The sequence below is a fragment of the Hemiscyllium ocellatum genome, chromosome 46 (genome assembly GCF_020745735.1).
Source record: "Hemiscyllium ocellatum isolate sHemOce1 chromosome 46, sHemOce1.pat.X.cur, whole genome shotgun sequence".
Taxonomy (NCBI): domain Eukaryota; kingdom Metazoa; phylum Chordata; class Chondrichthyes; order Orectolobiformes; family Hemiscylliidae; genus Hemiscyllium; species Hemiscyllium ocellatum.
In genome coordinates, this window is record NC_083446.1 from 14932813 (window position 1) to 14948836 (window position 16024).

The 16024-nt window shown below is 42.7% G+C and overlaps 1 protein-coding gene across 3 annotated transcripts; it reads right to left on the reverse strand.

Moving 5' to 3' along the window:
- Positions 1 to 10061, reverse strand: LOC132836234 (gastrula zinc finger protein XlCGF52.1-like). 3 transcript variants are annotated; one of them, XM_060855572.1, is made up of 3 exons: positions 9977 to 10061; positions 9560 to 9665; positions 1 to 5170 (listed from the first exon to the last, which is right to left on the reverse strand). In XM_060855572.1, the coding sequence occupies exon 3, from the start codon at positions 5100 to 5102 to the stop codon at positions 3873 to 3875; it is 1230 nt and encodes a 409-aa protein (XP_060711555.1). In that variant the 5' UTR covers positions 5103 to 5170; positions 9560 to 9665; positions 9977 to 10061; the 3' UTR covers positions 1 to 3872. The 3 variants fall into 3 exon arrangements, with proteins under 3 accessions (XP_060711555.1, XP_060711557.1, XP_060711556.1); XM_060855574.1 differs by having other exon boundaries at positions 9560 to 9678; XM_060855573.1 differs by lacking the exon at positions 9977 to 10061 and having other exon boundaries at positions 9560 to 9952.
- Positions 10062 to 16024: the final 5963 nt, after the last annotated feature.

Here is a 16024-nt window from a genome sequence, read left to right on the forward strand (position 1 = left end):
TTTTACACAAAACAGCTTTATTTGACATGTATCTACATTAACATATGATGAAGCAGGCAGTTATTAACATTAGCAGAAACAGACAGCAATGAACATGGCTCACTCCAGGACATGATTAATAATTAAATCCAATCAGCACAGTTAGTCATGAACTCCCGAGTGACTTAGCAGATGTGATACCTGTGTGAATCCCATCCGAAATTGGAGCAGTTGAATGGCTTCTCCCCAGTGTGAAGGTGCTGGTGCCTCAGCAGGTGGGATGACTGAGAGAAACTTTTCCCACTGTCAGAGGTGACCGGCTTCTCTCGTGTGACCTCCACAGTGCAGTGAGATAAGGTGTTCATCTAAACACAACTCTCCAGTGCACGTGAACAGTTTCTTGCCCGTGCGAACACTTTGTGCAGGTGAATGGTGGCCTCTTCCCTGTGTGAACTCTGGCATATCAACAGGACAGATAACAGTGCCAGTTCATCTGATTTCTCAGGAATGATTCTTACAGTTTGCCTGCTAGCCAAGTTAGACTGACTGGTCTATAGCGGTCTGGTGTTTCCTTTTTAAAATAATAAAACCATATTTGGATTCCTCCAGTCATTCAGCACCTCAGCCATACCTAAAGTCATAAAAGCGCAAAGCATGGAAACAGGCGGTTCAGTCCAACCTATCCATGCCAACCAGATACCCTAAATTAATTTAGTCCCATATCCCTCTAAACCCTTCCTATTCATATACCCATTTAGATGCCTCCTAAATACCATAATTGTACCAAATGCCTCTGGTAGTTCATTCCATTTATGCACCACAGTGTGAAAAAGTTGCCCCTTAGGTATCTTTTAAATCATTCCAGTCTCACCATAAACCTATGCCTTCTAGTTCTGGGCTCCCCAACTCTGAGGAGTAGACCTTTGCTGTTCACCTGATCTATAACCCTCAAATTTTATGAACTTCTCTAAGGTCACCCCTCAGCCTCCAACACTCTAGGGACAATAACTGCAGTCTATTTAGCCTCTTCTTATAGATCAAACCCTCCAACACTGGCAACAAATTTGTAAATCTTTTCTGAACCCTTTCAGGTTTCACAACATCCTTCCTACTACAGGGAGGCCAGTAATGAAGGCAGTATTCCAAAACGGGCCTAACCAATGTCCTGCACAGCCGCAATATGACCTCCCAACTCCTATGCTTATCTGCTGAACGGTAAGGTCAAGATACCAAATGCCTTCTTTACTATCCTGTCTACCTGCAACTCCACTTTCAAGGAACTATGAACTTGCACTCCAAGGAACTTTGTTCAGCAACATTCCCCAAGACTTTAACATGAAGTGCCTATGTTCTGCCCCGATTTGCCTTATCAAAATGCAACACCTCTCATTTATTTAAATTAAAGTCCATCTGCCACTTGGTTCACCTGCCCAACTGATCAAGGTCCTGTTGTGCTGTGAGGTAACCTTCTTTGCTTTTGACTACATGAACAATTTTGGTGTTACCTGCAAGCTTACTAACCATACCTCTTGTACTCACATCCAAATCATTTATAAAGAACAAAGCAGTGGAGCCAGTACCAATCCTTGTGGTACACCCCTGGCCACAGATCTCCTGTCTAGTGAAGATTGGAAAATAATCTTCACAGCATCTGCTATTTTCACCCTGGCCTACTTCAACATCCTAGGGAGCAATTCATCTGGCCCGAGTGACTTACCTACTTTCAATGATTCCATCTAACACTTCCTCTCATTATTATTATTTTGCCTAATATTTCACATGGCTCATTTTGGATTTCTCTATCCATATCATCTTTTTCTTTGGTTTAGACACTCCCACTGCAGGCCTCACTAAACAGTGCCATCAGACTCTGTATTGCTCTGCGACAGGGAAATGAAGCGCGAGTGACAGAACATCACCCACTTCCACATTGTGGACAAACCTTTACAGAGTTGTCATCAATTGACATAGTCTCCATAGCGGACTCAAAAAAATGAAGCAGCTGGAACTTCCTTCTGATTCAAGGATAGTGACGTGCGTCCCTCACTGTTGACTTCAACAGTGCAAGTGATTGCTGTTTGCCTGCAGCAAGAATAAATGTTTCTGCGTGAAGGAGACCAAACTCGCACATAGACTCCACTCATCACCTCACAAAACCCTGCACAGCTGCTGTAAGACCTCCTTGCTCCTGCACTCAAACCCTCTTGCAATGAAAGACAAAAGTTCAATTTGCCTTCCTAACTTCTTGCTTTGAATGACTGGTGTAGAAGGACAACCAGGTCCCTTTGTGCATCAGCAGTTGCAAATCTATCAGTATTTAAATAATACTTTTCCATTCTGAATTTTCTACCAAAGTGGATAACTTTACATTGATACTGCATCTGCCATGCATTTTTCATTCACTCAAATTGACTAAATCACTCTGAAACCTCTGTGTCCTGCTCAGTCTTAATCCTTCCCAGTCTTTGTCAACAAACTTGGAAGTATTATGTTGGATTCTCTCATCACTGATGTATGATTTGAATAGCTGGGGTCGAAGGACACTGATCCTTGTGGTGCCTGACTTGTCAAAACCTTATACAGAGGAACCTCAATTATCTGAATTTTGGATTATCCAAACAAGATCGCAAGCTCCAATGCTTGGCTAAACTGTGTTATCTGGCATTTGATTATTGGAACAAAATACTCCCTGCCTTTGTTGTTCGGATAATCGAGGTTACAGTGTACTCCAACCTTCTGCTCAGAGTTTCCTGTTTGCTAACCAATTCTCAATCCACATCAATATATTACCAACAGTCGTGTCTACTTTGATTTTATAAATTAAGCTCTTCAGTGGGATTTTATCAAAAGCTTTTGGAAAATCAAAAATGACCAAAATCAACTAGTTCCACTGGTCAAAGCGACAAAGAAAACTTCAGTAGATTTGTCAAGCTTGATTTCACTGATCCTAAACTGACAGAAGATCCTCTGACTTGCCCAGTTCCCTCTGCACTGGGCCGTCAAAGATCACAGACATGTCCACATGCAGTGCTTGCTCCAGAGCACCTGGGATGAGAAATAAGTGCTGATCCAGGCAGCACTGCCGACATCCCATGAAGAAATATATTTAAAAACATCTAAGGTCCCCTGTTCAGTAATGCCTCAATTTTAAAATCCTCACCCTTGTTTTCAAATTTGCCTTTGGTCTGCCCCTCTCGACTTCCACATGTTCCACATCTTGTCCCACAGACCCAAATGATTATCTTATCTCTAAGGCTTTCAGAATGAGACAAAGATTTGATGCATCATAGTTTTAACAAAAAGCTGCTTTGGATCATTTTTATCCCAAAATAGTAATTGAACCTCTAGTGTTTGCAAACATCATGAGAAATAAAGCCAGAAAGCATGATTTGGATACAGAAAGCAATAGTATTTAAATCCAATACTGAAAAGAGGGGAATCATTTTGTTTAACCAATCCAGATGAACGACAAAATCACTTCACAAACAAACAAGAAGCAGATGGACAGTCTGTACCCAGTGTAAATGTGTTGACATACAGCGACATTGTGATTGCTTGCAAAACGTATCCTATAGATACACAATTTTATCAACATATTACCTACAATATCAGTACCTTTTAATAGATCGTAAGTTAATAACACCAATACAAATGTCCCAATGACCGACATTCATTAATTGGTCTGAGTAAAAGAAAAACCCTTCACCTGTTATTCTTCATGAAATTGCCAGAATGTTAGCAAACAGCAAAGCCTCTTACACAAACACAGCAGGTGAACGGGATCCATCCAGGGTCATTTCACCAGTAAGTTAACAATTTGGTTGACAGAAGGAATTCATTACCATATACAGAATTGGCGAATAGTCTCTCCATACAGTAAGCAGGCTGTTGCATCAGCAAGGAAGTTGACTGAGTGACCGTTTCTCCCCAGTGTGAATTCGCTCGTGTCTCCGCAGGTGGGATGATTTGGTAAATGACTTCCCACAATGGGTGCAGGTGAATGGTTTCTCCCCAGTGTGAATTCGCTGGTGTTCCAGCAAGTTGGACGATGAAGTGAATCTTTTTCCACATTCAGAACAGGTGAATGGTCTCGCCCCAGTGTGAATCCGCTGGTGTTCCAGTAGTTTAGTTGAGCAAATGAATCCTTTTCCACATTGAGAACAGGTGAATGGTCTCTCCCCAGTGTGAATTCGCTGGTGTTTCAGCAAGCTGGATGTTGAAGTGAATCCCTTCCCACACTGGGAGCAGATGAAGGGTCTCTCCCCAGTGTGAACTCCCTGATGTTCCAACAGTTTCGACGACTGAGTGAACCCTTTCCCACACACGGAGCAAGTGAATGGTCTCTCCCCAGTGTGAAGTCGCTGGTGTACCTGCAGGTTGGATGACGAAGAGAATCCTTTTCCACAATCACAGCAAATGAATGGTCTCTCCCCAGTGTGAACTCGCTGATGTATCTGCAGGCTGGATGATGAAGTGAATGACTTTTCACAGTTGGAGCAGGTGAATGGTCTCTCCCCAGTGTGAATTCGCTGGTGTATCTGCAGGATAGACGATCGAGTAAATCCCTTTCCACAATCGGAGCAGGTGAACGGCCTCTCCCCAGTATGAACCCGCTGGTGCATCAACAGGCTGGATGACCAAGTGAATCCTTTCCCACAATCGGAGCAGGTGAATGGTCTCTCCCCAGTGTGAATTCGCTGGTGTATCTGCAGGCTGGATAACTGCACAAATCCTTTTCCACACTCTGAACACATGAATGGTCTGTCCCCTGAATGAAGTTGCTGGTCTGTCAGCAGGTTGGATGAGTGTGCAAATGTCTCCCCCCAGTCGGAGCAGGTGAACGGTCTCTCTCCGGTGTGAACTGGTTGGTCTATCTGCAGGTCGGATGACAGGGTGAATCCCTTCTCACAATCAAAACAGATGAATGGCTTCTCCCCAGTGTGACTGTTTTCGTGAGTTTCCAGATGGGATGGGTAAAAAAATCCTTTCCCACAATCTCCACATATTAACAGTGTCTCCCCAGTGTGACTGCACTGGCCTTTGGACATTTCAGATGAAACTTCACAGACGCTTTCACATAATGTGTGTTTCTCTCCAGTGTGAACAGTGCATTTTCCTTCCATGTTCAAAACTGGTTATGATAAACACAGTGACTGGTGGATCTGGAAGTGGTTTAATTTGAAGTCTCTAACTGCAAATGAAAAATTTGCAAACAGAAAACAAGTGTATTAGGTGAAACCAGAAGAACACAGCTTGTGAAACTGGTCAGAAGTTCTGGTCAGTTGTGGAGATGACACAGAAAGAAAATGCTGGACTATCATTAAAACCAACGCATTCACAAATCTTCTTCAGGGAAGCAAACTAGTCAGTGTTTATGCAAAACTACAGGAAGAGATAGAGGTGGAAGAGAGAGACAGGAAGTACCTTACTGACCTATAACTCAATCCTATTCTCTGTTTTCCGCCCTTTAATCCCTCTGAAGGGCTACGAAAAAGTGCAGAGTTCCTTGAAAGTGGAGTTGCAGGTAGACAGGACAGTGAAAAAAAGCATTTGGCATGCATGCCTACATTGGTTAGTGCACTGAGTACAGGAGTTGGAAAGTCCTGTTGCGCTGGTATAGGACATTGGCTCAGCCAATTTTGGAATACCGAGTTCAGTTCTAGTCTCCCTGCTATAGAAAAAAAAGTTTGCATTATAAGGAGAAGCTGCCTGGAGCATCAGAAACTGAGGGATGACCATACAGCAGTTTATAATATCATGAAGGATGTTGGTTCAGGTGAACAGTCAAGGTCTTTTTCCCAGGGAGTCAAAAAACTAGACAGCATAGGTTTAAGGTGAGAAGGGAAAGCTTTAAAAAGGGACCTCAGGGGCAATCGTTCAGTAAAGAAATTGGTGCATGTAAGGAACGAGCTGCCAGGGGTGGTCGAGGAGGCTGGTACAACATTTAAAAGGCACCTGGAGAAATACAGGAATAGGAAGGGTTTAATCATAGAATCGAATTTCTACAGTGTGGAAGTAGGCCATTCAGCCAATCGAGTCCATACCAACACTCTGAAGAATGTCCTACCCAGACCCAGCCCCTTAGCCTATTCCTGTAATCCTGCATTTCCCTTGGTTAACTCAACTGCACATCTGAGTTGCATGTAACATCTAACCTGTACACTTTTGGACTGTGGGAGAAAACCGGAGCACCTGAGCGAAACCTATGCAGACACGAGAACATGCCAACAGTAGCGCGCTGGAAGCGAACCCACGTCTGAGACAACAGTGCTAATCATTGAGCCAACATGCCACCCCACCATGCCACTTAGAGATATGGGCCAAATTTTGAGAAATGGACGAGATCGATTTCTGCCTTGGGTGACTGAGTAGAGTTTGCACATTCTCTCCATATCTGCGTGGGTTTCCTCTGGGTGCTCCGGTTACCTCCCACAATCCAAAGATGTGCAGGTCAGGTGAACTGGCCATGCTAAATTGTCCATTGTGTTAGGTGCTTTAGTCAGGGATAAGTTTAGGGTAGGGGAACGGGTCTGGTTGGGTCACTATTCGGAGGGCGGTGTGGATTTGTTGGGCTGAAGGGCCTGTTTTCATACTGTTGGGAATCTAATTTAATTAATTTAGAACATTTAATCAGCATAAATGAGTTGGACCGAAGAATGTGTTTCTGTGTTGTTTAAGTTGACGTTTCAGTGATTAAGCAAAATGGTGGAAATTTGATACTAAAACAGAAGACGCTGGTGTTACTCAGCATCTGAAATGGTGTCAGATGCTAGAACCATTGCAAACTTGAAGGCACTACAATGCAGGTTACACACTGAATGCCAGAAAATGGGACTAAAGCAAATACATGCTTGATGACTAGAGCAGATATGATGGGGACATTACGTTCTGCAATTTTATGTCAGAGACTCCGACTCCATTTTGTTTTGTGTTTCTCTGTGACTCTCATTTCGTAATCAAACGGGAGTGGCAAGCTGTGAAGAATGGAAATGATACATTGGCCTTCATAAAGGCATTATTTGAGTACAAGAGCAGGGATATTTTTCTGTGAGGACTTTGGTGAGACCACACCTGGAGTATTGTGTGCACCTTTGTTCTCCTTTCCTGGGAAAGAATGTCCTGGCTATTGAGATAATGTAAAAAAGATTCCAAGGATGTCACCCACTGATGTATGGGGTGAAACTCGATGTTTAATCCTCCTTTCTTTTGTCTCTCTGAGTGTATCACTAATACTCTACCTCCCATTTCCTGATCTGCAACTGACCCATCTAAGCTCACACTTTGGTTCCCATTCCCAGCCATATCAGTTTAATACCTCGCCAAAGGAACTAGCAGAAGCCCCCAAGAGACGATGTCCTAGCTCTGCCCAGGGGCAACCAGTCGTAGATATCATCGAAACCCTACAGTGCAAAAACAGGCCATTTGGCCAATAAGTCCACACAGACTCTGGGAACAGCATCCTATCCAGACTCACACCCTACCCTATCCCTGTAACCCTACAATAAGCATATACTTAATCCATCTAACGTATACATCCCTGGACACTACAGACAATTTACCATGGTCAATCCACCTAACCTGCACATCTTTGGACTTTGGGAGGAAACCAGAGCACCCAGAGGAAACCCAAGCAGACACGGAGAGAATGTGCAAATTCCATACAGACAATTGCCAAAGGCTGGAATTGAACCTGGGCCCCGAATGCAGTGAGGCAGCAGTGCTAACCACTGAGTCACTGTGCTGCCCCAAGGTCTGTACAGGTCCTAACTCCTACAGAAATGATCCCAATGCCTCAGGAATCTAAACATTTCACTGGTACACCAGCTTGCATTCATTTGACCCATCCTCTTATACCAGCTGTTGCTAGCATATGGCACAGAGCGTAAATCTGAGATTATTACATTAAAAAACAGAGCTGAAATGTGTGTCCTATTTTCCTATATTCAGCTTTCAGGTCCTCATCCTTTTGCTTAGTTATGTCATTGGTACCTATATGTTCCACAACCACTGGCTACTCATGCTCCAGCTCCACAATGTCCTGCAGCTGCTCCATGCTATCCCTGATGCTGGCATATACTATCCTAGATTCATCTCAATGGCCACAGAAGTGCCTGTCTGGATCTCTAACTGTCAAATCCCTGTCACTGTACCCCTGCCACCCTTTTTCCTCCCGTTCTGGTGCCATGAACTTGACTATTGCTAATTTCCCATGAGGCCACCCCCAATCATCATAAGTATCCAAAAAAGTATATATTTTTGAAAGGAGAATGACCACTGGGGACTCCTGCATTTCCTTCCTGAGCATCTTACTTTATCTGATGCTCACCTATTGCCATCTGCTTATGTAATTCTCACCTGCAGTGTGACCATCTCACTAAATGTACGATCCATGACATTCTCAATATTGTGGTTGCTTTACAGTGAGCCCACCCACAGCTCCAACTCTGAAAAGCAGTTAGCCAGTAGCCACAGATAAACACACTTTCTGCACACATAGCCATCAGCAACACTAGCAGCACCCCTTAATTCCCATATTGTGCAAGAGGAACACACGAGGTGTATGAGGTCTCCTGTCATGACTTTTTTGTACAATAGGCTTGTTACTCTCTTTTCAGAGAATTCAATTGAGGTAGGGATCTTCCTTCGTTTCAAAGATTTCTATTATAAACAAATGCTCCTACCTGTACTTCAGGTATATATTACACTTGTGAAAAAAAAATCATCTGCACGTATCACTTACCAATTGATTGTTTTGATTGGGCCCGTGTCATATTCTGTACTGCCCAGGCTCAGACTAAACACTGCATTCAGTCTTGCAGCTTGACCTTCTGTATATCTCACCTCACTGTCTGTTTTCACCTAACTCCAAAGCACTCTGACTGAGCCATGCAATGCTCACAATACAGGTAAAAACAATGACTGCAGATGCTGGAAACCAGATTCTGGATTAGAGGTGCTGGAAGAGCACAGCAGTTCAGACAGCATCCGAGGAGCAGTAAAATTGACGTTTCGGGCAAAAGCCCTTCATCAGGATGAAGGGCTTTTGCCCGAAAACGTCGTTTTACTGCTCCTTGGATGCTGCCTGAACTGCTGTGCTCTTCCAGCACCACTAATCCAGAAAAACGCTCATGCCTTTTCATTTTAATGATCTGTTCACATCCACTCTGACCTCAGCCTCCTGTACTGTTCTAATGCAGCTCAATGGGAGCTGAAGGAATAGCATCTCAACTTTCAATTCACCACTTCATAACGCTTCGGACTTAAGGATCTGGATCACTTCACCTCAAAGGATGCTGTCACACAAGTCCATCGGGAGTTTTAAAAGTAGATCTGCGGGCATGAGAATGAGGAATTTAAAGTTAACAGTATGAAGGGGGTGACTGAGACGAAATTCTGTCAAGGAGATGAGGTGTTATTTGAATAAATCTATGATCCTCTTAGACCAATATCTACTTCCTCAGATGCAGAGCCCAGACCTGAACACACCCCAGGGGTGATCAAACCACAAATGTCAACACGATGGCTGTTTTCGAGTTACAAACCTATCGGTCATATTTGGGAACAGAGAGAACAGACAAACCTTTTTCCTTCCACAGTTAAATGCCAATGATATTCGGATCCTGATTGACTCCTCTGTCAGAGCATGTTTTGAGATCCCAGTCTGCACAATTTTCTCAATTAATAACCTGTAAAAATGAACTCACAAAAGAAAATTTACTATTGGTCCAGGACGGAAACTTAGAAAAGGCTACCGTTTCCCTTGATTTTAGTTTACTGTGTAAATACTCCTCTTCAAATCACCCTGTCCCTCCCCACAAGGATCACGTGCAATGTTGCACCTTGCCCCCAATAAAGATGGCGGCGATAACAGGGGCCTATCACCGCCTGAGGCCTACAGCCGTTTTCCCGTTTTGCTGCAAACGCGGTTCGGCGAGTTTTTGATTCTGGTTTGGCGGCCTACATCAGGTGTTGACAAACCCTCTCAGTTCAGACTCACTCGGTTTTTCTTCCGTATTCGCTGATTCTCCCAGTTTTCCCGTCACCACCTTCCGCACTCACTCGAGCGCCAGTTACAGCAGCGCTGAGCCGGCAACTCCACAGGTCACGTGTCGACTCGCCCGCCCCGCCCCTCATTCACTCCCAATGGTTGGAGGACCAGCCGGTTCCCCTAGTCCCGCCCACCCCCTTCTTATTGGTTATGGTTTGGAGGAGCAGGTGTTGGACTTGGGTGGACAAAGTTAAAAATCACACAATACCAGGTTATAGTCCAACGAGTTTATTTGGAAGCAGTGCTTTTTCATCAGGTGGTTATGAAGCAGGACCATAAAACACAGAACTTTGTATCAAAAGATTACAGTGTCATGCAGCTGAAATGATATATTGACAAACCTAGACTAATTATTTCATCTTTTAGAATGGGTTTGCTGGTTTCGTTTCTTTAATATATAAATCTCAGAACTCCTTTTAAGTCACATTCTCAAGATAACAAGGTTTTATAACGTAAGGTGCCATCAATGCATTGTCAGAGCTGAGAAGGTGTGAGGTTAAGTCTGTCCATATCCCAATCTTGTGTCAGACTGGTGGAATTTAGAAAATATTACATGGATTGACTGCCTGCAAGTTATGTATTCTTTGAGCAAAATAGATTGTATCTGCAGATACAAATTCACCCCATAAACTTGTGTGTGTGTGTGTGTGTGTGTGTGTGTGTGCGCGCAGGAGAGCAAGGCACAGAGTGAGGGTGTGCATGTGAGTGTGGCATTTAGCATCACACCTAACCTGCATATCTTTGGACTGTGGGAGGCAACCCACACAGACACCAGGAGAATCTGCAAACTTGATATTGACAATCGCTCGAGGTTGGTATTGAATCTGGGTCCCTGATGCTATGAGGCAGCAGTACTAAGCACAGTCACTGAGCCACATCAACTAGCCACAAAAATACATAATCCACTATCACTAGTATCCTTACATACAAATGAGGAAGGACACTACTTTAACTGGGACAACACATCCATCCGAGGACAAACCAAACAGAGCGTGTACGACAATTCCTAGAAGCACGGCATCCAACCGGACATCTATGAACAAACACATCAATTCGGACCCCATTTACCATCCTGTGAAATAAAAGAACTGGAAATATCATCATCAACCCAAGGAAACCTAAATACACAAACAGAAAGCAGGGCATAACACCAGAATTTCACTGGAGGCTCACTGATGATGTTATCTAATATGGTGACGAAATGTCTGCAAATGAACCTTCCAGCTCAGTGAGCAAACTTACATCCAAGACTTAGTTTAGGTTTGTTAAAATTGCCTGTAGTGTTAGGTGAAGGGGTAAATGTAGGGGAATGGGTCTGGGTGGGTTGAGCTTTGGCGGTCGGTGTGGACTTGTTGGGCCGAAGGCCTGTTTCCACACAGTAAGCAATCTAACCTAATCATATCATTTGAGCTGCATGACACTCATTTTTTGCTATAAATTCTGTCTTATGGTCGTGTTTCACATCCACCTGATGAAGAAGCAGCACTTCAAAAGGTAATACTTCCAAATAAACCTGTTGGACTATAACCTGGTGTTGTCTGATTTTTAACTTCTTATTGGTCACTGACCTGCTGTCAATCAGCCAGGCCCTATTGTGAGGTGAGTGGTGGGATCCTCCCTCTCTCTGCCCTGGGACAAGCTTCATCATTCACAGTGAACGGTATTGTATCACAGAGGACAGGGGCCCCATTGGGGCTGTACTCTCACTTGAGAATCGCTGCAAATCTATCCCAACTCTTTTGACCATCTCCCACCAAACTTTCCTTAAAAAGTTAAATTACAAATCAACAGCTGAATCTGCATCCAGCTGCTGTTCAGACTGTTCCAGATTCTCAGAACTTCACACTTATACCATACATTATTTGCCAATTGCCCAAAAGCTTTGTTCAGTGGTTATCAAACATTGTGACAATATTAATAATGTCTCTCTTTCAAATGAAATATACTGGAAACAAATCTATACCTTGACTAGATCACTGCCTAAGGTTCTCGGATCCAAGGAGAATTATCTGATCTTCTGCTGCCTCTCCAAACAAACCAAAAACTATTTTAAATTTTAATGTATTCAGGGATACACTCCTGTGTGTTTATTTGTCAACTAAACTGAAATGAATTTCAGATGAAAATAAATAGAGATTCATCAGCTACACACCAATCAACTTCTTCCATATTACAGAAGGCACCTGACTTTTTTGGTGAACTCCCCAAATATTTTTCTGAAATTCTTATTATCTCAACATGACAGATTTTCATTTGCTGAAAAATATTCAGATGTCCTTTCTGTTACAATCCCTTGTAGGTTAGCTTTATCTTTATCAGCTATATTTTGTAATTGGACACTGACTGTAATGATGGAAATATCTGAGGAAGGGTCAGCAGACCCAAAAGGTTAACTCTGATTTCTCTTCACAGATGCTATCAGACCTGTTGAACGTTTCCAGCAATTTGTTTCTGTTTCTGATTTACAACATCTACAGTTCGTTCAGTTTTATTTTAGAAATATCAAATTGACTTGACTTTTATGGTAATTAATCTAGTCTCAGTTTCTCGTTGACTAACATGACAAACAGAACTGCTCTTAGTATTCCACCTGTGCTTGAAAGCTCCAGGATAATTGAATTTATTGTCACGTGTACAGAGGCACAGTGAAAAGCTTTGTCTTGCGAGCAATACAGGCAGATCACATAGTCAAGTAGCATAGATAGTAAATAATAGGTAAACAGTGGCAAAAACAAAATCACAGGTATAGGCGAATGCTAAGAGTTTGTGAGTCCATTTGGTATTCTAACAACAGTAGGGTAGAAACTGTTACAAAACCAGCTGGCGTATGTGTGTTCAGGCTTCTGTACCTTCTCCCTGATGGTAGAGGTTGTAGAAAAACATTGCCAGGGTGGGATGGATCTTTGAGAATGCTGGCGGCCTTTCCTTGACAGCGGACCTGGTAGATGGAATCTATACATGGGAGGCTGGCCTTTGTGATTGTCTGGGCTGAGTTCACCACTCTCTGTAACCATCTTCGATCTTGAATGGTACAGTTGCCATACCAGGTAGTGATACTTCCAGACAGAATGCTCTCGATGGTGCACCTATAAAAGTTGGCAAGGGTATTCCTTATCTACATATGCAGCCACCTTCAAGGATCTGTGCACATCACTCTGAAATCTCAAAGTTTCTCCACACTGCTCAGTATCTGACCAATTATTGTGCATTTCCTTGCCCTGGAACACCCCCACACTCCAATGGTCATTATTTCCAGAATGAATTTCATTGACCATGTTTTTGCCTGTTTCTGTAGTCCATTAACGTGCAGTCTGCAGCTTTCTTCCTCATTGTCCACAACCTGTCCAACCTCTGTGATATCTACAAATTTCTTCATTTTGGCCCCTGCAGTGAAGTCTAAATCCTTGACAGATACACCATAAAACTGCGGAACCGCACTGATAATAGGCAGCCAGACAAGGTTCAGTTCATGATGTACTTAACAGCAGCAATAACAGCAGAATCCAATTGCTGCTTTCGCAGGTGAATTGCTGGTGTCTCAGTAAGGTGTGTAACTGTGCAAATCTTTTCCCACACATGGAGCAGATGAGCTGTCCGTCCCAAGAATGAATGTGGTGATGTTTCAGTAGATTCTGTTTAATATAAACCTCTTCTTGCAGTCAGAACTTTGAAAAGGTCTCTCATCAGTGTGAACAAGTTGAGGTGTCTTGAGATGTGATGACTGAGAGAATCTCTTGGCACACAGGAAGGAGTACTGTCTATCCCCTGATGGATCAGAAGGTCAGATAAATCAACAAATTCAAGTTTGCAGTCAGCACAGAAGAGTGGCCTTTCACCAGTGTGAACTCAATGGTTTCTCAGCAGGTGGGATAAATGAATGAAGTCTTTCCCACACACATGGCAGGGGGACAGCCTCTCCCCATTGTGAGTATACTGGTAGTTTAAGAATGATTTGGAGATGCCAGTGTTGGACTGGGGTGTACAAAGTTAAAACTCACACAACACCACGTTATAGTCCAATATGTTTACTTGGAAGTACGAGCTTTTGGAGTGTCGCTCTTCATCAGGTGGTTGTGGAATATACAATTGTAAGACAAAGAATTTATAGCAAAAGTTTACAGTGAGATATAACTGAAATTATATATTGAAAATTTCCTTGATTGTTTGTTAAGTCTCATTTGTTACAATGACTGCTTCTTTCATATATAAATCACAAAACTTTTTTAAAAAAGTTACATTCTCGAGTTAACTGTAACAATTGGTGTCAGCCCAGATAATATGTTAAGATATTGAAAGTGTTAGCCCTCTGTGTTCCCTGTCTGTTTAGGATGATTCTAATGTAAAAAGTGAGTTAACAGAGTCTTACATGGATTCATGCAGTTTTTGACCAAAGTACAATGTAACTTGGCAAGTACAAACTCACCCCAGAAATTTATATGTATATTTGTGCATGTGGGTTTTGTGTGTGTGTGTGCCTGACTGTCTGTCTGGGGTGGGGGGTTGTGAGTGTGAGAGAGAGTGTATATGTGTGTGAGTGTGAAGTGTCTAAGTCTGTGAGTGTGTGGGAGTGTGTGTGGAAGTGTGTGTGTGTCTGGGGTGGGAGAATGTGAGAGTGTCTGTGAGAGACTCTCACAACCCCCCACCCCAAACCCAGACACACACACACACACACACACACACACACACACACACACACACACACACACACACACACACACTTTACACTCACACACATATACACTCTCTCTCACACTCACAATTCCCCACCCCAGACAGACAGACACATGCACATATAAATTTGTGGGGTGAGTTTGTACTTGCCAAGGTACATTGTACTTTGGTCAAAAAAATGCATGAATCCATGTAAGACTCTGTTAACTCACTTTTTACATTAGAATCAGCCTAAACAGACAGGGAACACAGAGGGCTAACACTTTCAATATCTTAACATATTATCTGGGCGGACACCAATTGTTACAATTAACCTGAGAATGTAACTTTTAAAAAAAGTTCTGTGATTTACATGTGAAAGAAGCAAAACTATTATGGGCATTCTCACAGATGAGAGACTTAACAAACAATCAAGATATTTTTCAATGTATAATTTCAGTTACATCACACTGTAAACTTTTGCTATAAATTCTGTGAATTACAATTGTGTACTCCACAACTACTTGATAAAGGAGTGGTGCTCCGAAAGTTAGTGGTTTCCATTAAGTCTGTTGCACTAACCTGCTGTTGTGTGGTGTTTAAGAAGATGCGTTTTGCTTTTAAATTTCCTCACACAGAACATCCAAAAGATCTCTCATCAGTGTGAACAATTTGATGGGTCAGAAGGTAAGGTAAACTAGTGAATTATTTCCCACACACAGAACAGGTGAATGGTTTCTCCCCAGTCTGAGTGTGTTGATGGTTTAGTCAATTATTTTTACTTTTAAAGCTCTTCATACAGTCAGAACATTTAAAAAGTCTCTCATCAATCTGAGCAATTTGGTGTGTCAGGAAGTAAGATCATGCAGTGAGTCCTTTCCCACATGCTTTTGCAGGTGTATCAATATATCTTTTCTGTTTCTCTTCTCACATTTAGAACATTTAAAATGATCTTTCATCAGAATGAACCTGCTCGTAAATCCACAGCATTGATTGAGCATTAAATCCATGTCCACACAAAAAGCAGGTGAATGGCTTCTCCCCATTGTGAATGTGCTGATGTGTGTACAGGCTGGATGACTGAGTGAATCCCTTCCCACACATAGAGCAGCTGAATGGCCTCTCTCCAGTGTGATTCCATGATGAGTTTCCAACCTAATGGGTAGCTGAATCCCTTCCCACAGTCCCACAGTTTCTCCATGGTGTCGGTGTCCTTGTTTTGTTTTCCAGGTTCAGTGATTGATTGATAAGTTCTGTTTGTGGAGATCAATTTCAATGATCTCTCCCCATCGTGGATGGTGTAATTAATTTTCAGGCTGAGTTGCTGGTTAATATTCTTTCCACAGT